The 25,894-nt window shown below is 39.3% G+C and overlaps 1 protein-coding gene across 2 annotated transcripts in view; it reads left to right on the top strand.

The window, feature by feature from the left end:
• PIG-A (phosphatidylinositol glycan anchor biosynthesis class A) overlaps positions 1-23,999 on the top strand; it is a 137,394-nt gene extending 113,395 nt beyond the window's left edge. Inside the window, exons 10-11 of one of the 2 annotated variants that reach the window (XM_067138723.2) lie at positions 4,308-4,398; positions 18,256-23,999. In XM_067138723.2, coding sequence (XP_066994824.2) covers positions 4,308-4,398; positions 18,256-18,402 — 238 coding nt within the window. In that variant the 3' untranslated portion in view covers positions 18,403-23,999. Of the gene's footprint in view, positions 1-4,307; positions 4,399-10,539; positions 10,810-18,255 lie in introns of those variants that run through there. The other variant, XM_067138724.2, reaches the window with a different exon arrangement.
• The last annotated feature ends 1,895 nt before the right edge of the window (positions 24,000-25,894 follow it).

Below are 25,894 nucleotides of genomic sequence, written 5' to 3'. Positions count from 1 at the left end.
ATGAAGTGGACGGACATGCAGCTGTTGGGGATTTTTTGCACATCAGTAGTGATTGTTTTGACTATTTACATAGCCACTTAAGTGTAGCCATGCTTCATCACCATAAAATAAAAGTTCTGGGTCAACATACCCATCGTGAACTGACTGAAGCAACCAGTTACAAACTGAACGCTAGCGAAACTGTCAGGTCCTCTTAAATATTGGGCAGGGGTGGGTTTGTACGGTTTTGCTTTTAACAGTTTTGTTGCTTTGTGGGCAGAAGATAATGACACATTAGCTTGTACGGCGAGACGCGACAGGGATTTTGTTGGAGTTCTTTCCAAGCTTTTCCTCTGTTAAAACGGTTCATCTCCTGTGTGATTTCTTGTTAAGAATGGACCCGGTGGTGCGGAGCTTCTTTACTAATCTACGTACGGTACTCCTATGGGGAGGGAGGATTCCAGGAAATTTGCGAATGAATCGAAAGCGGCACTCTGTATAAGAAGAATGCTTCGCATAGCACAACACAATGAATACAAGCTGTTCTACTGTATACATCGCTCATTAAACACACGATTTGTATTCCTACAGAAACTACGCTATTTTAAAGCGAACACATTGAACACGCTACCAATGCTGCAGATGAACTGAACTATTTCTGTGTGTGAAGCAATGGTTATCACTATCGTACTGCATTAGATCATCTTAGCCGGTCATGAAGCAATATATCTCTCAGCAAATGAATCACCCGGCCACGCTATCGCCTTCCGTACATGTTCTCCTGACACACGGAGCAGGCCATAAAAAAGACCCTGTATAATGACTGGAAGCATTCCTTGGATAACTGGGGCTGTTGAAAGCCAGACCTTAATTTTGAGTATATTTCATGCTTGTTTTCTACATTTATCACATCAGGATTTGCCTAAACAACTGTAATTGAGATAAGAGAGACCGCATTGCTTAGGATAGGTATTCTATCAAATGACCAGACAGTGCCAGAAGTTCTACGATGAAAAAAATAAAATAAATTACAGGAAAGCTTGCTGCATTTATGGATATCTAAAGGTGTGGAGGTAATGCCTTTAATTATCATAATGTTTCATTTCGTATGTTTGTTGGCTCAGTTTTTTTAATAACGCATAGTATGTTTCGTTTGGCATTTCTGAAAATCGTACAAAAGTAGAGTAGTGGGACATAAAATCAATAATAATATTATTATTGTTTGTTTGGTATGTTGACAAGTAAAACAATCGTCATGATTGGTGGTGGTGGTTATTATTGTTTTAAGAGGAAGTACAACTAGGGAACTATCCTCTAATATAACACTAATCAAAGAGAAAAATGGGAGGGATCTGACACTTCGAAAAATGAATGTATCGGCCATAGGAAGACAAGGGCCACAAAGGCCGTGAAATTGAAAGACTTTCTAGACCTCAAGTGCTCTGAAACCGTCGGGGTCAGAAAAGAACAAGAGTTGACCAAGGGAGGTCAGATAGGAGCCTGACACAAGTATGTTGAATGAATGCCAGGACTCAGTTAAAAGCCCCGTAGTCACTAACGCACGCTCCGAAGTTGAGAGTCCCTGGAGTACCTTTTAGTTGCCTCTTATGACAGACCGAGGATACTGTGGGTGTCATTATAATTGGATTGTTTTTATCACGTTTTAAACCTGTTTCTCACCAAATACTATCTGTATTGGCCTGAGTTACGAGATATTAAGCGATCTCGTCAGTGATCGTAAGTTATGATCTTCATTTCCGTGTTGACGTTTAACCAATAATGTAGAGTTTGAGGGATGTTCCACTATTCAACACACTGTCAGTAATTTCGCCTGCTATATTAATAGCAACAACCATGAATATTTCTAGTAAAGTAAACTCATTTCCTCATCCCAAGGTGGTGCAGCTCTTTTTAGTCACGCCCCTAAGGGAGGTGAACTGCATGTACCATTTTACTGCATATCAACCCTCCTACCGAGCTCAATAGCTGCAGTCGCTTAAGTGCGGCCAGTATCCAGTAATCAGGAGATAGTGGGTTCGAGTCCCACTGTCGGCAGCCCTGAATATGGTTTTCCGTGGTTTTCCATTTTCACACCAGGCAAATGCCGGGGCTGTACCTTAATTAAGGCCATGGCCGCTTCCTTCCAATTCCTAGGCCTTTCCTATCCCATCGTCGCCATAAGACATATCTGTGTCGGTGCGACGTAAAGCAAAAAAAAAAAAAAAAAAAAAACAACCCTCCTGCCATACTTAAATCTCTGGTAGTACCGGGAATTGAACTCAGGCCCCTGAGAACGGCAGCTAATTGTGCTAACCGTTACTCTGGAAGACATTCTTAACTACAAAACACGAATGTATCACATGACTGATGCGTGCTTTCAGTGGCGGGTTGGAGATATAAAACTGTTTACCTATTTGTGCGATGTCATTGGAGCTCAAGAACGCTACAGAGGCGGCCATTTCTTAACTACAAAGCACAGACGAACCGCATGACTTTGATGCATGTTTTCATTGCGTGGGTCAGACAGACGAAACTATTCACAAATTTGTGTGATGTCATCGGAGCTGCAGTAAGGCCTGTACCCACTTCGAAGCAGAATCGTTGTTCTTCTCTGACGAATTACATTGGGGGGTCTTAATATGCGAGATTTACTTTTACATTTTCTTTGTCTCGAAAAGCCAGGAGGTCTAATACATGAGGAAATATGGTATTTAGACACATGTCCTAAACCTCAATTGTAACACTTGTATGACCTGGCTCTTGTCTTAGTCTTCTTATTCACAAAATTTTGTGGTACACATTGATGTCTCACTGATTCACCTTCAGTCTTGCCTTGACACCTGACCCTGTTGGCAACAACTTCATCTTCTCGATTCATCCTCACCTTCTCAATCTCCTCCCTCTTGCCCTCCTTCTTGAGCTTGGCTTTGACGTTGAGCGTGGATAATGACGCCTCATCCACTCAGAACTCCAATATGAGATCTCAGTATTTTTCCATTGGTAGTCCTCATAACAAAAATGCTCCTTTAACTAAATCCCCAGCACCCCTCCAGTTTCTTTTAGCTTGTCCATTATTGTCTCAACCTTGTCCTTTTTCCATGGTAACAACTCTTCAGATAAGTCTGCTATGTCCAATGCATTAAAATGATTGTGAGTTAGATGAAGCACTTCCCACGTATGCTTTGCTGATGTCTCAAGTTTGATGTCATTTATAAATTGATTGGGCCAATGACCTAGATGTTAGGCCCCTTAAACAACAAGCATGATCACAAATTGATCATCCAAACACTGAATAATCACGTTTGTAGCATTCTCATTTTTTGTCTGTTGTGTAGCATCCAATTCTTCAATATCATCACATCCTGGATCTATATCTTCCCAAAAACAATGTTGCTTCAGAAATGAACATAATCTTTCTCTTGTTTCTCTCCACTGCATGTAATTATTCTCAGTGAGGATAGGATCATCATACTCACCATGTTTTCTATATCTCTCACTTTTATCTTGTTGCTTAATGTCCCTTTCACTTCACAACTTTTCACTCATTGTCTCTGCACTTCTGAGCCCATAAACCTGTTGGTTATATCTGGACACGTTATAATTATTTTGGATGACACAAGGTATTTAACCTTTTATCGGCCCACGTTGCCCAACACACGCCACAAAGGACAACAACTGACTAACAAGAATGCAGTCTTTAAAAAAAAAGAAATGGTGAAAAACATTATGCCAACTTTGACACATAACATAACATTACATAACATAACATAACCTAACCTAACCTAACCTAACCTAACCTAACCTAACATAACATAACATCTAGTATACAAAAAATGTATAATTCCAATATGAATGGTCCATCATTGGACATTATAAATTTTCCAGTTAATTCATTCTAGGTAGCCATAATTTTACACCAGTGTGCCAGTTTGGGCTCATCAGTTGGTAAATAGCACACCTACCAAGACGCATGGCTAGTGCATACCGTGGAGACCACTGCGTAGGCTATTTGGAGCCACAGGCAGTACCAATGCACTATGAGAGACTTTGTCTCATTTACAAAAATTGTTGCCTGCATCAGATGATGTAGATATTGATTCTCATTGGGAAATATTTGGTCTGCTAGTTTGATATTTGCAGGTCGGCCATCTCAGTGTAGCTGTGTTAGCAAGTTATATGGCCCCACTGATATTCGTTTTGTATTTTGTAGTCTGGATAATGTGGCTCACAAAGTTGGTATCAGTTAAGTGCTCATAATTTAATAACTAAGAAACGTTTCCTTACTGGGTAATAGAGTTTGCTACAACCAAGTTGTTCTTTCCTTACAGCTTTCTTCGGAGTGGAGTGTGGCCATTCCTCTTGGTCGTATCTCTGTGTCATTTGATGCTCACTGCTCTGGATTGGTTTGTTCCTCGTCAGGTAAGATACATGTTTATTTTTTGAATCTTGTGGTGTAGTGAAAATTCTAAACAAGAAGAGAAGTAAACCTTACTAAAGAACTTCAGGACCTCCATAGTTGTACGTTTGCCAGACTGTGCACTTCTTCTTCTTCTTCATCTTCTTTTTTCTTCTTCTGTTGGGTTGTGAATGAAGGATTTCCATAGTTGCTTATCTCTCCATCACTCCTTTCCTTTCTTGAGTACATCTGCTAGTTTTCTTGTCCATGCACTCCCTCACTATATCTGCCCTAGCAATGGGCAAGTGATACCCATGTTCGAGCTGACCCGATACACATCAAGGTTCGAGCCCGGTCTAATCAGCTCCAGCAGTCACGTGACCAAAGGTGGAGTCTGACTCAGGCTACAGCGCAAACGCGCAGGTAAGCAAACAGCATACAAAGTGAAGCACCGCTCACTCAAGTATGGGGGTGGGTGTGTGTTTTTTAAAAATCAATAATGAAGGTACATGCTGTCATATATTAGTACATTCAGTCACTGACATATATCTTGTGGGGAAGAAAGGCTGTCCGTAAAATTAGAAGAGTTAGATTATGATAATATGCTATGAAAAGGACAAGGCATTTATCTGTAATCTCTGTCAAGTCAAGTCATCAGCGCAGAGGCTGGTTGGATCCTCAAATAGCACCACCAAAGATTACATGGTTATAAGGAAACCCCCAAAACCAATAGTAGCAACAAAATGAGGCGTACTGGGCAGATGAGGAGTGAGGTAGTTCGCCATTGCTTTCCCCACTGGGTCAGAAAGTACTACCTCAGCAAGACTGACCCTATGAGCAACACCTTTCATAACACTCAGATGCACTAGTGGCACGTGTATCTTGTAACAGTCATATGTTTGACGCAACGTAATATTATTCTTATGTTGTCTTGCTTTGGGCAGCTAAGACAGCAGTGTAGCGTGGCAGGTGAGGTGGTCCTTCTGTCTTCAGTGTTTGAGGTTTTGAGTCCCCTCCTTGAGATAGAATGACACTTTTCTCTCGTATAAAAGAACTTGAATAAGAAAGGATTAATACTATCTCATTAATCATGTACGCAAATAAATGTATAAATATTATCATGCACCAGTGTTAACTATCTGATTGCATGAAATATATCAAAATCAAAAGTATCCCTTACGTGACTCGGGATTTCAATCTGTATCCTTACCAAATTTCAGGCCAATCAGTCATGTAGTTTTCGAGTCTATCTGGAACAAAGAAAACTGACACCATCTCATTTTTAGTAATAGTCTAGATGACCCCGCAGGAACTGATGGCAAATGTGTTAACAACTGAAGATAAAATATCATACATTTTCTTTTAGTCTTTTAACCATTCAAATATGTCACTATTTCAACACTTGTAATGTTAAGACAGTATACATTGTTTTCCTTTTTGTGTATTAATATGGCCCAAGCAACACATTTTAATAGACAGTTTGTTTATTCTGAGGAGACATTTGTAATGAATCATTGTACAAACACAAATTCTGTCTCCAAAATATAGAGGCGGGTCGAAGTGATACCGTATTATGTTCAAGACACAGTAGTAACAGTAAACAGAGGGCGAACTGATACTGTCCAGCGTAATACACTTGCACATCCTTCTTAAGTTAGTAAGAGCAAGCCGCTAGGTAGTGGCACGCACAAAAGCTCGAGGAAAACTTTAACTTTTTTCTAACTCTGCCGTCATCTTTCCGAGCAGTTTGAGCCAGACCCAAGCACATCATTAATTTACCAATCTCTTTCAGGGTCACCCTCCTCGGACTCTTTCATGTTAACTTTTCTTAAAATACCTCTCCCATACTCATCTTGTGCCCGTACCACTTCAGTAGAGCTGTTTCTATCCTGTCCTGAAGTTTCGAGGTTCACATCATTTTCTGATGTCCTCATTTCTAACTCTGTCCTTTCTGGTCTTGCCTTCGGTGCTTCTTTCATCACTGCTGCTTTTCTCTCTTTGTTGTCGTTTATGCTCCAGCAGCATATATTAGTATGAGTTCATAATAAGTTGAATAGAATACTTGATTACATTACGTCTTGGTCCCACAGGCTGTGCACTCTGCTATCTAATTTGTCATTGTCCAAAAACATCTGCTTGCTCACAACAGAGAGAGTAGAAGGAAGCTGGAGGATAACAGTGGAAAAGAAAGGAAACTGATAAAGCCAGAGATCCAGTATTTAACCACAAACTGGCAATATTAAATCTTGTGGTGGCAGCTTTTACTTGTCAAAATAAAATACAAAATATCCATGAGGTATGAAATAAATCTACGAAGTCTTATATATCTATTCAAAGCTAATGCAGTGAGGATTGTTCTGTTGACACGAAATTGCATAAATATTTTGATTAGAAAAATGTACAGTCTGTTTGCAAATTCAGTATAATAATAAAACTTTTGATTATATGTACACAAAACTGAAACATGTTACAGAGATACACAGATTGAATTATAACGGTACAAGGTTTTATTCATCCTCCTATTCAATACATATCACAACTCCCTGACGGGGTTAAAAGGTCATGTCAAAAATTCATACATGTTTCAACCCTATTTATGGGTCATCTTCAGCTTTCAAATTTTGCGAAGGTACAAGTGTTACAATTTTATTTTATGGTTAGTTAAAATCTTTGAAAACACAGTGCAAAAATCATCAAGCTTATTATACAAAAGATTATTGCTTAAAATGGTGTGAATGGAAAAAAATTAATGTTCAATCTTTTGATGTGTAAGGCCATTGAATTGTCTATTGAAACTAGTAACTATGATTGTCTATAATTGTAATGTTGTGATTTTGTAGTTCAATCTAGGATTGAACATTTGGAATGAAGCTAATATTATGTAATATACGAATTGTCAATAATGTACCTGTAATGCATTAGTGAAAATGTTGTCACACTCTGGGGTATATTCTTGAAAATATTAGGAAAAATGTATTGGCATGCCTTGCTCAGGAGGCTTGACCTTAGACCACTTTGTTGCGATAAGTTGCTGTATTGCTGGCTCGTCATCACTTTCACTTTCCGTTATTTGATTTCAAGAAATAGGTGATACAAATTCCAAATCCATCTCGGAAGCTGTTGGGTCATTCTCAATATCTTCAAATCAGTTCAGTCACTTTCATCTTCCAACAAATTTCACCCTACTTCCAGTAATATTCCAAAATGAAGATGATACATTTAGACACACCCTGTATTAAAAATGTATATTTAGAAATCAATCTGCAGTGATAAGAATCGAGGGCTTTGAAAAAGAAGCAGCAATCCAGAAAGGGGTGAGGCAAGGCTCAGTTTGTCTCCCCTCCTCTTCAATGTTTACATAGAACAGGCAGTAAAGGAAATCAAAGAGGAATTTGCAAAGGGAATCATAATCCAGGGAGAGGATATCAAAACCTTGAGATTTGCTGATGATATTGTTATTTTATCTGAGACTGCAGAGGATCTCGAGAAGCTACTGAATGGTATGGACGAAGTCTTGGGTAAAGAGTACAAGATGAAAATAAATAAGTCCAAAACAAAAGTAATGGAGTGCAGTCGAACAAAGGCAGGTGATGCAGGAAATATTAGATTAGGAAATGAAGTCTTAAAGGAAGTGAATAAATATTGTTACTTGGGTAGTAAAATAATTAACGATGGCAGAAGTAAGGAGGACATAAGATAAGGACTAGCACAAGCAAGGAAGAGCTTTCTTAAGAAAAGAAATTTGCTCACTTCAGACATTGATACAGGAATTAGAAAGATGTTTTTGAAGACTTTCGTGTGGAGCGTGGCATTGTATGGATGTGAAACATGGACTATAACTAGCTCAGAAAGAAAGAGAATAGAAGCTTTTGAAATGTGGTGTTACAGAAGAATGCTGAAGGTGAGATGGATAGATCGAATCACGAATAAAGAGATACTGAATCGAATTGGTGAGAGGAGATCGATTTGGCTAAATTTGACGAGAAGAAGAGATAGAAGAGATAGAATGATAGGACACATCTTAAGACACCCAGGACTTGTTCAGTTGGTTTTTGAAGGAAGTGTAAGTGGTAAGAACGGTAGGGGTAGACCAAGATATGAATATGACGAGCAGATTAGAGCAGATGTAGGATGCAATAGTTACGTAGAAATGAAAAGGTTAGCACAGGATAGGGTGGCATGGAGTGCTGCATCAAACCAGTCTATGGACTGATGACTCAAACAACAACGTATACCAAGGGAGTAGGCCGTCCACTTAGGGGCACGCAGCTGTGAGCTTGCATCTAAGAGAAAGTGGGTTCAAACCCTGCTGTCGGCAGCCCTGAAGATGGTTTTCCATGGTTTCCCGTTTTCACACCAGGCAAATTCTGGGGTTGTACCTTAATTAAGGCCACGGCCTCTTCCTTCCTACTCCTAGGCCTTTCCTACCCCATCACGCCATAAGACCTATGTGTGTCGGTGCAACGTAAAGAAAATTGTTTTAAAAAAAGTTTATATAATCAATCAAGGGTACACAGGAAAAAAGGGGAATGTCACTGTAAAACAAAAAATGAATTAACACTACCCATATATACTTTATGGTCAGGAGAATAATTTAAGACAGTGTCCAACCAAGTAAAGGGAATAGTCACGGAAATATAACAAATTTAAGAATTCATGTACAATTGATGAAAGGGAAATGTCACCACAGAACAAGAAACAAAGGGGGAATGTCAGTTTGGTATGTGGCAACACTGTTTTACACGATGCTGAGTTGATAGTCAGTTGTTTCATCTCACCATGTATTAGTTGTTCATGACTGTTGTTTATCGCGTAGTTTGCATACAATGTCTGAAGAAGAGAATGGTAACACAAAGATGGCATCAACCAAGAAGAGACCTAGTTTTGGTCGAGTGAGTGAGGTAACAAAGAAACTTAAGGCACAATCTCATGAACAAGGGAAAGACTGTCATTGCAATAGGTTGCAGTGTTTTACAAACATTTCTGAGGACAAGAGAAAAAGGCTTCTTCATGACTTTAATCTGCTCAGTACTAGAAACGAACAGAGTAGTTACTTATCTGGTCTAATAGACATTAAGCCAGTTGCTCAAAGGAGGTTTAGGAAAACCGAATTGGAAGCACAGTTTCATGATCAGAGTATAAGGTTAGAATCCCAGTAGATGGGAATATGGTTGAAAGAAATGTATGTTACAAAGCATTTCTGTCCATCTTCGGTATTTCTAAGAAACGGCTAGAGACCATACAAAAAAATCTAAAGGCTGGTGCACCCCAGGTTGACAGACGTGGAAAACATACAAATCGACCGAAGAAACATTCAAAAGTAATACTGCATTCTATTGAGTATCACATTAAGTCTTTTAGAGGAAGGCAGAGCCATTATATTCTCCACGATTCACGAAAAGTGTACTTGTCAGATAGCTTATCAGTTAAGAAAATGCATGCTATGTTTATGGATAAGAATCCCAATAGTCCTATATCATATGAAACTTGCTGGAAAATATTCTGTACCAAATTTAACACAAGTTTTGGATATCCTCGCACAGATAGTGCAGTACATGCAACACTTATTCAGCTGAGGTTAAACTTAGAATGTCAGAAATAGAATCACTTAAAGATTGTGCAGAGCGTAAAATAATTGAAGCTCAATTATATAACTTAGGCATTCAAAACAAATTGCACCTTAAAAAAGCTGAACATTTTTATACACGTAAACAACTTGCAAGGCTCACTTCCAAGAAAGTTTTTTTTTTTTTTTTTTTTTTTTTTTTTTTTTTTTTTGCTAGGGGCTTTACGTCGCGCCGACACAGATAGGTCTTATGGCGACGATGGGATAGGAAAGGCCTAGGAGTTGGAAGGAAGCGGCCGTGGCCTTAATTAAGGTACAGCCCCAGCATTTGCCTGGTGTGAAAATGGGAAACCACGGAAAACCATTTTCAGGGCTGCCGATAGTGGGATTCGAACCTACTATCTCCCGGATGCAAGCTCACAGCCGCGCGCCTCTACGCGCACGGCCAACTCGCCCGGTAAGAAAGATTAGTGAGTTTGTTCTTCCCAAGGCATCTTATGAACGTAAGTGCAAGAGTTAGTGTACATGAAGTTGCTCTACATTCACAAACATGCTGGCAATATTGAAATTTTAAATTTGTAATTTATTTCTATTTCAGGTTTACATCCAATCTCTGCAGGAAAATTTTCTGACCTGTGCGTCCTCAGATCATTTTATGGACCAGAGGGAAAATCATTCATTGATACACTTCCTCGCTATTAATTGACAGGTTATATGTTAGGTTTTGTTAAAAGTGACATTCCCCTTTATTTTCGTGACAAATGTGTATTTACTTCATCTTCCATTTTTTCAGTTATAAAACTTAATTCTGTATTTTCATTATCTATTTGCAATACCAATACATAATATAATACTTTATGTACATGTATTATTGTAGACATTATTAAAGGTTGAAACTTTCAAATCTCAGTTTTAGAAAATATGACATTCCCCCTTTTTCCCGTATACCCTTCATATATATAGAAGTAAATAACTCGCACCGAACGGAAAACTGTGGAATAAAATGAAATAAAATAGCAAAGCAGAGCCCGACTGTTTATTTACGGACACTACAGCAATGGCGCTCAAACAAATGGTCGGAAAACTGCACTTAATTATGTCTGTTAACTTGCGTCTAAAGAGGTTGTAACAGAACTGAACTTACGGCTGCTGTGGATATCGGGAATGACAAAAAGTAGACTATCATGACATCTCCTGAAGAACTGAGGAAATTACATGATGAAATACGAACATGTCAAATATTCCACAGTGCTACTACAGCGGGGATGACCAAAGTGTTGAATATTCGACAACTGCCAGTTCTGGTGTTTAAAAATTTTTTTAACTATGTGACAGTACAAAAGTTTTCCACCTTAAGATGCAATACTGTATTTTGTAACTGCACAACTATTATTATGGGTTATCATACGTTGAAACACTGTACCCTAAGTTCATTCAGAGTTCTACATACATACATACATACATACATCATCATTATAGACCGTTGTGCCTTTCAGCGTTCAGTCTGCAAGCCACAATCTTCTATTTGCAACTAGTGCTGTGGTCTCATTTAGTTCTATACCTCTTATTTTTAAATCGTTAGAAACTGAGTCTAACCATCATCGTCTTGGTCTCCCTCTTCTTCTCTTACCCTCCATAACAGAGTTCATTATTCTCCTAGGTAACCTATCCTCCTCCATTCGCCTCGCATGACTTCACCACCGAAGGCGGGTTTATACGTACAGCTTCATCCATCGAGTTCATTCCTAACTTATCCTTTTCTCCTCATTCCGAGTACTCTCCTGTCATTGTTTCCACCTGTTTGTACCAGCAATCATTCTCGCTACTTTCATGTCTGTTACTTCTAACTTATGAATAAGATATCCTGAGCTCACTCAGCTTTCACTCCCATAAAGCAAAGTTGGTCTGAAAACAGACTGATGTAAAGATAGTTTCATCTGGGAGCTGACTTCCTTCTTACAGAATACTGCTGATCGCAACTGCGAGCTCACTGCATTAGCTTTACTGCACCTTGATCCAATCTCACTTACCATATCACTATCCTCGGAGAACACACATCGTAAATACTTGAAATTATCTACCTGTTCCAGCTTTGTATCACCAATCTGACATTCATTTCTCTTGGATTTCTTACCTACCGACATCAGTTTAGTCTTGGAAAAGCTGATTGTTATACCACCTATTTTCAAGTTCCAAGATATTAGACTGCAGGCTTTCAGCACAATCTGCCCTTAAGACCAAGTCGTCAGCATAGGCCAGACTGCTTACTACATTTCCACCTGACTGAAACCCTCCCTGCCACATTATACCTTTCAGCAAATGATCCATGTAATCTACGAACAACAAAGGTGAAAGATTACAGCCTTGTCTAACCCCTGTAAGTACCCTGAGCCAAGACTCATTCTACCATCAATTCTCACTGCAGCACAATTGTCAGCATGGTTTTAATAATCTACCCTTAATCCCATAGTTCCCCAGTATGGTGAACATCTTTTCTCTTGGTACACTGTCATGTGCTTTTTCTAGATCTAGGAAACATAAACAGAGCTGTCTATTCCTCTCATAGCATTTTTCAATTACTTGGCGTATACTGAAAATCTGATCCTGACAGTCCCTCTGTGGTCTGAAACCACACTGGTTTTCATCCAACTTCCTTTCAACCACTGATCGCACCCTCCCTTCCAAGATGCCAGGGTTCTAAATTTATTAATTTATTTCTTGCTCTAGCTGTGCTCATGAATTCTTCAGTTATGTTATTGAATATACGTATCAACTCAAATTAACCTTCGCACAGTATTTATGATTTATTCTCCACAAGTGACATATCCGCCACAATTGTGGAAAACAGTAATTATTTTATGTATAGTAGAAATGTAACATAATGAGTCATTATTATCCAATAACAAGAATTTTAATGGCAGTTTAATATTAAATCATAAATTATAACATTATTGTCTGCACAAATCACATAGTGTCCAACCCTTGTCCTGTTTCTCTGTGGGGTCGGGTATGAAGTGAGATGAATCCTCGTAGGGTTTTTACAACCAGATGCCCTGCCTCATGAGAGGAGTTAATGAGATGAAATCAATGACATAATATATGATTGTAGGAAGGGAGAGGGTGAAACCTGGTGCTGGCTTATAGCCTACTCCTGTCAAGTGGCACCAAGATCTGCTCAAGGCTTAACATCCCCATCGACGGATGAATCACCATCAACAGCGCCGTATGCCCTCACTGCATACGAACACTGTTTAGAGGTTTTTATCTGAATCCAGGCTTTTGGCACGCAATCTAGTGATTAGAAATTGTACACCACCAGTTAACCATGGTTTCAGACCCTATAGACTTCATGCCTTAACAATCAGGGCCACCAGGCGGGCTTGTATACTAATCACATATGATCTTAAATTCAAATGAATATTTATAAGATCATGCATAAATAATATCTCAGGCAGTAGAGAAATAATTTTTGAATAGCTCAGCATTACAAAAATGTTGCAAAGTTTGAGCTGGGAAGACTTGGGAGAAAGGAGACAAGCTGCTCGATTAAGTGGTATGTTACATGTGATAAATATAATTTTTGATCCGTATTGATGATATTTGATTGGAGTAATAACAGTAAGTTAATTTATTAATTTGACCACCTAATCGATACAATAAGTTTTGTGATAAATACCATTTTTGATCCGTATTGATGATATTTGATTGGAATAATAACATTAAGTTAATTTATTAATTTGACCACCTAATCAATACAATAGGTGGTCAAATTAATTAATAAAGTTGGAATTCAAGAGGACACATTGGGGCAAATATTCATTTATAGGAAGGGGAGTTAGGGATTGGAATAACTTACCAAAGGAAATTTTCAATAATTTTCCAATTTCTTTGTGATTATTTAAGAAAAGGCAAGGAAAACAATAGATAGGGAATCTGCCATCTGGGCGACTGCCCTAAATGCAGATCAGTAATGATTGATTAAGTCTACGAGTAAACCCTTAAAATATTGACTCTGCTAAACACGATTCACAAATAAAATACACTATCTGTTTGTATCAAGAAGAATGATATTAGATTCTTAAAACACTCATCTTTCATTTTCATCATCTTCTCAAACTACTTTAACATTTCCATTATTTCAATATTTGTTTATTTCTTCTCATTGTAATTTCGATTTAATAAATCATTACTTTTCTGAACCTTATATTTTTCCCTTTTACTATAGCAATATTATTTCTTGTCTCTGTTACATTTCAATGAGCCTCCTTTTACATGTCATCCAAATACGTCCAATCTGTACGAAATCTAATATTGTAATGGAGTCAGTATCTCCCAGGCAAGTCAAAGGAAACTGACTGGTTATTATGTGCCACAAGATGCCATATCAAAAAACAGTAACCATGCCGATAGCTTCATCCAAGTGAGCAAGTAAATCTAAAATACAATATCGTCACCATGTTTGTTCCCGATACGTACCCAACTTGGTATGCCACAACTAGGACACTTCGTTGTATGTATGCAAAATATTTTTCAGGTATATTACATTGATTTGGCTTCTTCTTATCATTAAGTACAATCCTAGGTATGGCATAGGAACAATTTTCTAAAAGAATATTAATGTAATTGGCTAATTTTAAGTACCTATTTATTTTCACCTTAGCTGAGAATTTTAAAAAGTACTTGCATTTCATCTTACATAAATAATAATAATGTACCTTTGTTAAGGAAATCTGGCGTAATCATTGTCCTCAACAGCAGCTGTCCATGCGCCACTCAGTCTTCAGTATCAGATACATTTGTTGATACACCAAGCGAGTTGGCTACACGGTACAGGTCATGGAGCTGGGAGCTTGGATTCGGGAGATGGTGGTTTTGATTCCCATGGTCCATCATTGCCGTAAGACCTGTCTGTGTTGGTGTGACTTAAACGAAATGGAGAAAAAGAAATTCCTTTCAAAACTTGAACAATTACGCATTGGATGCCTCAGCTCCTTTGGTGAAAACAGGACATTTTGTGTCCCAGTTACAAAATAAAACTACTAATAACGGGACATCTGGGATTCCCAACTTGGGAGGCAGTGGTTGCAGGGTTGTGAGGAACTCGGTCTGTAATGAGGGTGTATGACAGGATGAGTTGTCTCAGCTTAGACGGCTAGAGGTTGTAGTCACTGGGACAATGTACTGGCCAGATTATATCTAATAACAAATTTGTGGGTGATATGCATTCTCATCACTTAAGTTGTCTGAAAATTAACATTTTATACAAAAATAAATATGTAATGGAAAGGAATAAACAAGAGACGGAAGACAGCAGTGTGTGAAGATTGTCCTTGTCTCTATGTTGACCTGTCATTGTGTATACAGAACATCTAGCAAGCAGCAACCTACCATGTACGACTTACACTTGAAAGAAAAACATGGGTCCAAAATTTTCCGCTGCAGCCTTTATATAAGTGGAGGATAGAATGAAGATGCCATGAGTAATCACGACAAAGACTATAATTACAATTATACTACAATAGATCAAGATCTGGAGCCTCCATGGCTCAGGTGGCAGTTCGTCGGCCTCTCACCGCTGGATACCGTGGTTCAAATCCCGGTCAATCCATGTGAGATTTGTGCTGGACAGAGCAAATGCGGAACAGGTTTTTCTTTGGGTACTCAGGTTTTCCCTGTCATCTTTCATTCCAGCAACACTCTCCATTCACATTTCATAGCATCTATCAATAATTAATAAATCATGATCAAGATCTAAAAATTCTACAGTGTGAACAAAAAGGTCCACTACTCAACATTTTAGAGAATTTTTACATCAGTATGGATCAATATAAGAACCCAGCCCCCAACTTGAATGAGACAAATGAAAAAAAAAAAAGAACGTAATATGGGAAACTTTTATTTTGATCATCTGTAGGAAGAAACAGGTTATAAGAACTCCCAGTTATTATACTCTGTTTCAGTCACCGCCCCCATTATTCCGCATACTCCCATTCTTCCGCAAGCCTCGCCGCATTTCCCCCCTCCACTTCCTTGCAGTAACACGTCTTGCGTCTCAACTGTGGGAGCAAGTCAGTCGAAAACTGGACTCCATAATCGGAGAACACATGTGACCCAAGCGGGCCACGTAACGTAAGTTAATTTTTGTTCTTCATAACTTAAGTGTTGTTCCTGTTAGTCACCATTTTTCAACCTTAATTCAATTTGTATTATCCATTTTACAGACTAAAATCAGACGATTCAACTTCATTAATGCTTATGTATATCAGCCCAGGTCGGAACACAAAAACTAACACAACAGTATACAGATACCCGTTGAACCACACCAAAGGACAACAAAAGGCATTGAAACAGAAAGACTTACAGCTCAAGACTGTTTTAACGATCAACATTTTACAGGTTTTTTACTTTCATCATGCTTTTTAAAAACTTTATCTAACATTTCATTGTGTGTCTCCTATGTTTTTTAATACATTATACATGTCTTACTGAGGATGACCCAATGCCGGGTTGAAACCTGTCTGTGTGTGAACTTTAGTCTTAATTGGACGTAAAAAATATATAGTAATAACTAGGAGGATTAAAATAGTTTGTGTACAATTTTGTAAGAAGTTCAACCGTCAGTACGGATTCAGCAGTGAGATTCATAGTCTGTTATAACACATATCACACTAAACAATCTTTACCATTCAGTCTGGCCGTTGGGGGCAAACATATTTGTTCAACGTCTAAAGCCCATTCCTCCTACAACATGAACATGAGGAAGGCCTTTACTGCTAGGGATTACTCTACCGCCAGATCCTCTGGGCCATGAACTCTGTCCCCAGATTCCCTCAGCAACCTAACCTTATACCTTTCACTACCACACATCATTGGGGTCTACACAAAATAAATCACATTTAAAAAGAAGTGTTCTGTCTTCTCCAATCTTCACCCCACACACAGGATCTTCTTCCAGGCAGCCCCACAGTCATTTTCAGGTGCCCACCTAACCTCAAAAACATTCCCAATCATTATGAACTGCCCCTTTCTGGCTCGTTAACCTGTGAACACAGCTCCTTGTAAGACCTGCCATCTACATACACCTAGCACCACTTTTGCAAGCAGTACCACCAACAAGTCTTACCCCATACGAGGTCATTATGACTGTATTTCATTTAACATTGTCTACCAGTTTCAATGCAGACTCTGCCCATTTTCTACACTGGCTTAACTAGCAATACACCAGCCACTGCAGTACCTGCAAAACCCTAACATAGATCTTCCTGTCCCCATTCACACCAGGCACCATCAAAGCATATTTGATGAATGGTGGTGGTGGTGATTACTTTTTAAGAGGAACTGGGCAATCATCCTCTATATAACACTAATCAGAGAGAAAAAACGGAAGGGATCTGACACTTAGGAAAATGAAAGTCATCATCACCATCATCATCATCATCATCATCATCATCAGTGTCCCACTCCAGTTGCCTGGGTGTGGTTAAAATGAAGGCATCGGCCAAAAAGGACAAGGGCCATGAAGGATGTGAAAATGAAAGACTTCCTAAGTCTTAAATGCTCTAATACCATCAGGATCGGAAAAGAACAGGAGTTGACCAAAGAAAGTCGGAAAGGATAGATGAAAGTGAGGAGCATGGCACAAGTAAGTGGAAGCAATGCCAGGACTCATTTAAGGGTCCCACGATCACCAGCCCATGCTCGGAGCCCTGAGGCCCCTTTTAGTCGCCTCTTACAGCAGGCAGGTGATACCGTGGATGTTATTCTACTGCCCCCACCCTCAGGGGATGTTTAACGAATACACAGTTAAGTCCTCAAACATTTATCCCGAACTTCCTACCCTCTCGCCCTTAGAAAATCCAAAGTGGGACATCAACTTGTGCTTGGGTTCAGAGAAACGCCTGGCCTTAGCATTAGATAAATGCTCCTTTTCTCCATTCTCTTTTCCCTCTGTCCCTCCACTCCCCTCATCTTACACAGCGTCTGCTTGCCAACAATGACCATCATCATTCTATCCTTCACTGTCAAAAGCTGCTGCCAAAAATTTTTGACCCATGTGTTTTTTGTATGTGTACTCTATCCACGCTGTGTTACTTGGTAAGTCGCTGCTCTCCATCTGTTTCCTAGACTTATATTTATTTTTCTATTGCTAGCTTTCTTACCTGAGCATTTATGACCTGTCATTGTGTTCCTTTTTTGTTTGTATCTTTCTGTACGTCATCTGACCTTTCAGTTTGTTTGTCATGTTTATTCACATTTTTTCTTCTCTCTCAACAGATTCATATCATGAGACCATCTCTGTCTTCTTCTTTTTTAGAATATTGATCTTGCCAAAGACTTCAGCTGCCCCTCAAGTAAACAAGGGAATGGTGGCCTCCACATCACCGAAGTGAACTCGACCCAAAGGAAACAAAGGAAGTCAGACATAGTACATAAGAAGAATTTGAGGAAAAAGAATTCCTGACATTAACTGAACCTTAATGTTTAGAGTAATATACAACCTTTTATAATTATTTTTGCAAGGAAGTAGTTCTAGTCACACTGTCAAATCTTGTGTAAAATTTTGCTTGCCTGAGGAGTAGTCAGAGCGAGATACCTCTTGGAGATCATGTCCAGCACCAAACTCTTGGCCTCAACATTGTTGTTGTTCTGATGTCATCTCCTCATGGGAGACTGGAGTAGGTATTCCTATTTTGTGTTTTCCATATTATAGTTGCTATATTCTACATGTCGAACCATGCCGAGGATAATCTTCTCTGCTTATGTCCTTGTTTCCCTTCAGTCTTGCCATCTAGCTCTGTTATATCAGGTTGTATTCATCTTTTCGGAAGACGTGGAATGAAATAAGCTACCTTGTTACGTTTTACAAGGGTTAAGAATTTACATGATTTCTTGGTTTGATGTGGTCTACCTATGGAGTCAGTCAGTCAGTCAATCTGATCTGCATTTAGGGCTGTAACCCAGGTGGCAGATTCCTTATCAGTTGTTTACCTAAACTTTTCTAAAATGATTTAAAAATAGTTGGAAATCAAACATATCCCTTGATAAATTATTCTAATCCCCAATTCCTCTTCCTATAAACAAATACTTGACCCAATTTGTCCCCGAATTCCAGCTTTTCCTTCATATTATGATCTTTCCTACCTTTAAAAACTCCACTCAAGCTTATTCGTCTACTAACGTCATTCCACGCCATCTCCTGCTGGCAACTGGAAACATCCTCCTTAGTCAAGCTATTCATCTCCTTCCTTCCAAGTCTTCCCAGCCCAACGTTTGCAGTATTTTCATAGCGCTACTGTTCTTGTGTCGGAAATCACCCAGAACAAAGCGGGCTGCTTTCCTTTGAATCTTATCCAGTTCTTGTATCAAGCATTCTTCGTTAGGGTCTCATACACAAGAACAATACTCTAATTGGGGTCTTCTCAATGACTTACATGTCCTCTCCTTACTGAAAAATGAAAACCTACAACCTGTTTTCCAATCATTGACCGGGTCAGGAATGGAATGAATGAAACAGATATAGGCTATTAGTACGATGGGGTCGCCACTCCCAAAGTGATTTAGTAATGACTGATAGATGCTATGAAATGAGAATGGAGAGTGTTGCTGGAATGAAAGATGACAGGGAAAACCGGAGTACCCGGAGAAAAACCTGTCCCGCCTCCGCTTTGTCCAGCACAAATCTCACATGGAGTGACCGAGATTTGAACCACGGTATCCAGCGGTGAGAGGCCGACGTGCTGCTGTCTGAGCCACAGAGGCTCCTCTCCTCTCCTTACTACACGCCCTAAATATCCTCATAACCATATGAAGAGATTTGTAACGCTTACTTACAATCCCATTTATGTGATTACTTCAATGAAGATCTTTGCTTATTAACACCTAGTTATGCTCAGTGATCTCCTGAATTACTGTCATCCCATCAAGACAGTAATTAAAAATGAAAAGATTCCTCTTCTTTGGGAAACTTACAACCTAACTTTTCACTCCATTTACCATGGTATACATTGTCTACTGTCCACCTCAGTACTTGGTTGAGGTCTTTTTGCAGTCACTTACAATACTTATTTCTTACCGCATACAGTATAATGTCATTCTCAAAAAGCCTTATCTGTGATTCAAGTTATATATAAAAGAAAACATGGAAGTCCAATAACACTGTCTTGTGGAACCCTCATTTTAATCACTACAGGATCAGATAATACTTCACCTACTCTAATTCTCAGAGTTATATTTTCTAGAAATTAACCACCCATTCAGTCACTTCAGTAGCCCTCATTTTCATCAATAACAGCCCATGATCTACCCTGTCAAATGCCTTGGATAGGTCAATAGCGAAACGGTCCATTTGACCTATTGAATCTATAATATCTGCTATATCTTACTGGAATCCTACAAGTTTAAACTCTCAGGAATAACCTTTCCTAAACACACACTACCTTCTACCAAACCAATTAAGAATTTTGCAAACATTTCTAATATAATTGCCGGCCCCATGGTGTAGGGGTAGCGTGCCTGCCTCATACCCGGAGGCACCGGGTTCGATTCCCAGTCAGATCAGGAATTTTTATCTGGATCTGAGGGCTGGTTCGAGGTCCACTCAGCCTACATGATTACAGTTGAGGAGCTATTTGACGATGAGATAACGGCTGAGAGGACTCGTCGTGCTGACCATATAACCCTCGTAATCTGTCGGCCTTTGGGCTGAGTAGCGGTCGCTTGGTAGGCCAAGGCCCTTTGAGGCTGTTGCGCCATGGGATTTGGTTTGGTCTAATATAATCAGAAAGAATGCTTTCCCAGAGCTTACATGTAACACACCAAGTTGACTGGCCTGTAATTATCCGCTTTATGTTATCACTCTTTACTTTACACACTGGGGATACTATTACAACTCCCTAGTAACTCGGTGTAGCTCCATCATGCAAGGAGTAATCAGATATGTACTTCAGATATGGTACGATATCCCAACCCTTTAGTATATTCCCAGAAATATAATTTCCAGTCGCGTTTCTAGTTTTCAACTTTTGTATCTTTTTGTATTATTATTATTATTATTATTTTTTTTTTTTTTTTCACAGGTAAATTTCAGTACTGGGATAATTATTAGTCATCACATCCTCTACATGGACATTATTGTTGTAACCAATAATCTTTACATACTGCTGACTAAATATTTCTGCCTTCTGTAAATCCTCACATATACACTCCCCTTGATCATTTAAAATTCCTGGAATGCCCTTCCTGGAACCCTTTTCTGCCTTAAAGTACCTGTACTACTACTTCTACTCCATGTTTTCATTCCTCCCCTTAAGTGTGGAGGCAGGCCGCTTAGATGGTGACGCCGCCTCTCAGGCCAGGAGATTTGTGGTGATTATGAGAGGGTTGACGTCCGTGGCATATACTAGGAACTGTTTTGGCTTTTACCTTAGTGCAGGAGACTGGAAAACCATTCTCAGGACAGCCCCTCTCCGTCTCCCAAATACAGAGGCATAGAGCAACGGCAGCCGCTCCTCTGCTCGGTTGTCAGTGGGAGTGCAGAGCTGTCGGACCATGGACCAGCTGTGGCCACTTGTAGGCTGAAGCCTACTCTTCAGCCGCCGACAAAGTACCTGTACATCCCCTTTTTCATTAAAACTCATGTGACTACATATTATATTTGCCATCATGTTATCTTTAGCTGATTTCTTTGCTAAATTCAATTCCGTGGTAAGTTCCTTCAATTTCTTCTTACTTGACAATTTTTATAACTATTTCTTTTCAACCTGCACTTCCTTCTGAATATATTTCTCTGTTATAATGTAGTGGATCTTTGCCATTCCTTGCCAACCTTTTCACACTCCTCAACAACCACTTTAAAACCCATCCCCATAGGCTGTGATATATCCATATTTGAAAGGCCTCTTTGTGTCCATACTAGTAACACACGGCACCTTACGACATGCCAGTAAGCCGCAGTTGTCCACAAGATTATTTATTTTCAGAAACATGCTTCCTGTAGTGCCAATTCTGGTGTTGTGTCTAGATCCAGATCCCATTCTAGGTGCTTGAACTGTGATGCCCTTTCAATGGTGTTTCTTGTATGTCCTTTTCTCAAGATGAGAATTAAAAAACAGGAATATCTGTAGTTTTAGTATTTTATATTATTTTGGATGTGCTTACCCATGGCAGGAAAGAATGATTACATAACTGGCCTGTTGGTTGCTGAATATGTGCAGAAGAGGAAGAGAAGTTGCAACATTGCTGGTGGTCAAGAGAGTGTAAAGGATGAATGAATTTACATGAGAATTGACGGCATCGAACACGCCTTGTACAACTTGAACTTTACAGCAAGCAAAATTTTACATTTGTTTGACCAGAGGAGTGTAGAGAATTGATATGTGCATTAGGCTCGTTGTGTCGTGTCTTCCACCCAATGTGATATGGAGCAGTTGGGGCTGATGACTTCAGACTTCTTCCCAGCCTAGCCAAGGACGTGGCAGTGAGTAGGTTTATCAAACACAGGATTTTTGTTACAGCATTGTCGGTGAGTACCGTTTGGGACATCAATTCATACACTGGTTTGATGCGGCTGTCCATGCCATTCTATCCAGTAGCTTGTTATTTCTACATCTCTGCATCTTTATCCCCACTCCTTGAACTACTGGAGAGTCCTATCAATCTGTCTGTCTCTTTTCCATTCATTCTCCTCTCAGTAACTTCATTTTGTGATCTGATGTACCTCTGTCGCCTTCAACGTCTTTCTTTTTACCACATTTCACTTCTGTGTAGGGATGGGAATTGTTCTCGCTCGAGAGTCTCGAGAGCGGCATGCAAAATCTCGATAATCTCATGAAGCGTCGAGTCAGAGTGAATAGCATTGCACTGTCTGTGCACGTGTGTGAATCACAACATATAATGTAAACATTTCTCTCTCAAAGTGTGAGACTCGAGCTGTTTAACACATGGGCAACGTCTTTTCAGAATCTCTTGCAGTCAGATTGGATCTTCTTTGTTATTATCATCATTATCAATATCCCACTCCAGTTCGCCTGGGTGTGGTTAACAAGCCGCCTCCACTCCTTTCTGTACTTCCACTTTTCCTGCTCCATTACTTCCGCCACATCCAATCCAACTTCTCTAATGTCCTTCTAGATCTGATCAATCCACCTTCTTCTTGGTTTTCCAACTGGTCTCTTCCCTTAACTTCTCTTTCCAGTTGCCGTTCCTTTCCCATTCTTTTCACATGTCCGAACCATCTCAGTCTTTCTTTCCATACATTCTGTACTAACGGTTCTATATTTAGCTCTTCTCTGATTTTAATATTTTGAATTCTATCTCTTCTTGTCTTTTTAACCGATGTTCTTGAGAATTTCATTTCTAGTGCTTGGATCTTACTATCTTGTCTCTTATTAGTTACCAGCATTTCTAGTCTGTATGTTACAATTGGTATGAAATACTGTTTATGTAATATTAATTTCGTTCTCTTGGGTACTTTGTCATCCCATGAAAGCTCTCTGACTTCATGATAAAATGTTGTACCTTTACTTAGTCTGTTATTAATTTCAGGATTGATTTCATTGCTTTCATTAATAATGTTACCCAGATATGTAAACTGTTCTACATTCTCTAACCGTTCTCCGTCTATGTTTACTTGGCTTTTCTTTTTCTCTTTTCCACAGTGCATGACTACAGTTTTCTTTGTTAGTATAACTACTTATTTGCCAAATGAAATGCGATAGAACAAAACTCGTCAGAAACAAACAGAATGTTATTTGAACCAAATAAGATGAACGTAATGGCAGGTCGCTGTGGAATGAGGAGACTATCCCCTCATCAGTCCCAGTTTTTCTACATCCATTTTTTCTCAGTCCCCCACAAGCTCGTTTCTGCTTCCTACATTCGTCAGGAGGGTGGGCATCAACTCTGAGGGGTCATGGTGACAGATTTTCACTCTTAACCCTTTGCCGTTCCCCATTTAAAGGCGGATGCCCGGCCGTAATTACAGTGTTTTCTGACAGAGTCCTGTAAATCCCAATAGGCATAGCACCATAAATACCACCCTTTAAAAGAAAATAACTAGAAATCAAGCAAATAAAGATATAAATTTAATTTCTTTTGCATTTCTTTCCTAAATGATTAGTGGCTATAAATGTGTACTCACCTAATTTTGAATATCCACATTTCACTCCTGATGGTATTCCAAAAAGCACCCCGTCCTGCACAATGGTAGATCACACTGCTTACATTTGAATGTTGTTTGTTTGCCTCTCCCAGAAGCTTACCTATTTTTAATTTGTAAATACAAAGCACACACTTTGGCATGACCAGGTATCTTCACAAGAGAACAAAATACTGTAATTTAGGGGATGGACAGCCGATGGGTAAACTTCTTTTCCTGCCCGTACGTTTTCGGGACATAAAGTTCCCGATCAGCTGTTGCACCAAGTTGTGCTGGAAGTTCAGCTGTCTGTTTCCATGAGCTGTGAGAGCTGGTCACTTGCTCATATCATAAAGAATGAAACTGTTCACAACGCAGACATTGATCACAAAATAAAAAATAAATTTGCACCACTTTATAGATGATTGCCCACCCCATAATATTCTCTTTTCTGGTCACTGATGTCCACATCACCCATATGTTTTGTATAATTTATGACAGCACGAGGACACGCAATTTCTATTTCATTGCCTTTACCAGTTTTTCGTTTCACTGTACCATCATTCACGCAATCTGAATTTGTTGACACCGTAAGGACCTTTTGATACAACTGTGCAATTAGACGACATGGTGTGAACTTGAACAAGAATGATCTCTAACTAAAGACGATGTTTATAAAGTAGAACTGCTTGGGAAATATACACAGGAAATGCTGTCAACAAGGTCCCGACAGCTTGCCGAGTCAAGGGAATACATTATGGTTTCACAAGACCCGTCAATATTTCTTTCAACACACTTTTAATGAAAGTGAGTGTGACAAGCACTTTGGAGCGTTCAACACGGCAGATGGGTGATAATATTCAAGCACTCTGGAGCGTTAGGGACGGCAAAGATTTAATGTCGGATAAATGTAGGATAAAAAGAAACCTGGATAAATAAGAAATAGGAAGAAACAAATTCTTCTTAATTTCCCGTTTCCAGGTTTCTTGGTTGGGTTGTGAATCAAGGACCTCCATTGTTGCCTGTCTCTCCACAACTCCTTTCCTTTTTTGAGTACATCTTCTAGTTTTCTTCCCCTCTTCTCCATGCACTCCCTCACTGTATCTGCCCATCTCTTTCAGGGTGGTGCTCTTGGCCTCTTTTCTGTGAACTTGTCTTCAAATACTTTTTTTTTTTTTTTTGCATTCTCTCCTCTCCTATCTTCATCATACGCCCATGCCACTTCAGTTTAGTTGTTTCTCTCCTTTCCTGATGTTTCCACGTTTCCCTTCTTTTCTCATTTCTAACTTTGTCCTTTCTATTCTTGCCTTCGGTGTTTCTTGGGAATTTCATCACTGCTGCTCTTCTCTTTTTGTTGTCGTCCATGATCCAGCAGCACATAACAAGTGGAATTGCTTTGGAATGTCTCGTCCCACAGAATACCTCTTATACTCTGGTAGAAGATAGGTGGCAAAGAGATTAGGAAAACAGGGCAAACTCATTTTATGAGAAAATTTCATATCACTCTCCCGCTGACCAACTTCTGGCTCTCTCGACTGCAGTGCGGAAAGCCAGGTTACAGGTGACAAAACAATCCAGCAGTCAGTCGCTTCCGAGAATTGGTCTGGAATCTGTGTGCAACGGTGGTTTGTGTATTACCGTGTAGTAAGTAATCAATTAGAAAGGCAATATTCAGTTTAACAGCAAATTTATTTGTGGAATATTAAGTAAAAGAAAACAAATAAATGCAAAAATAGAACACTACAACAGAGTTATAAAACTGGAAGCTACATATGCAGCAGAATAAACAATTAAAGTCTGACAGACTTCAGAAAATTGA

This window comes from Anabrus simplex, chromosome 1 (assembly GCF_040414725.1).
Source record: "Anabrus simplex isolate iqAnaSimp1 chromosome 1, ASM4041472v1, whole genome shotgun sequence".
NCBI classification, from domain to species: Eukaryota; Metazoa; Arthropoda; class Insecta; order Orthoptera; family Tettigoniidae; genus Anabrus; species Anabrus simplex.
The sequence above is the reverse complement of the archived record's forward strand: the minus strand, read 5'-3'. Positions and strand labels throughout refer to the sequence as shown.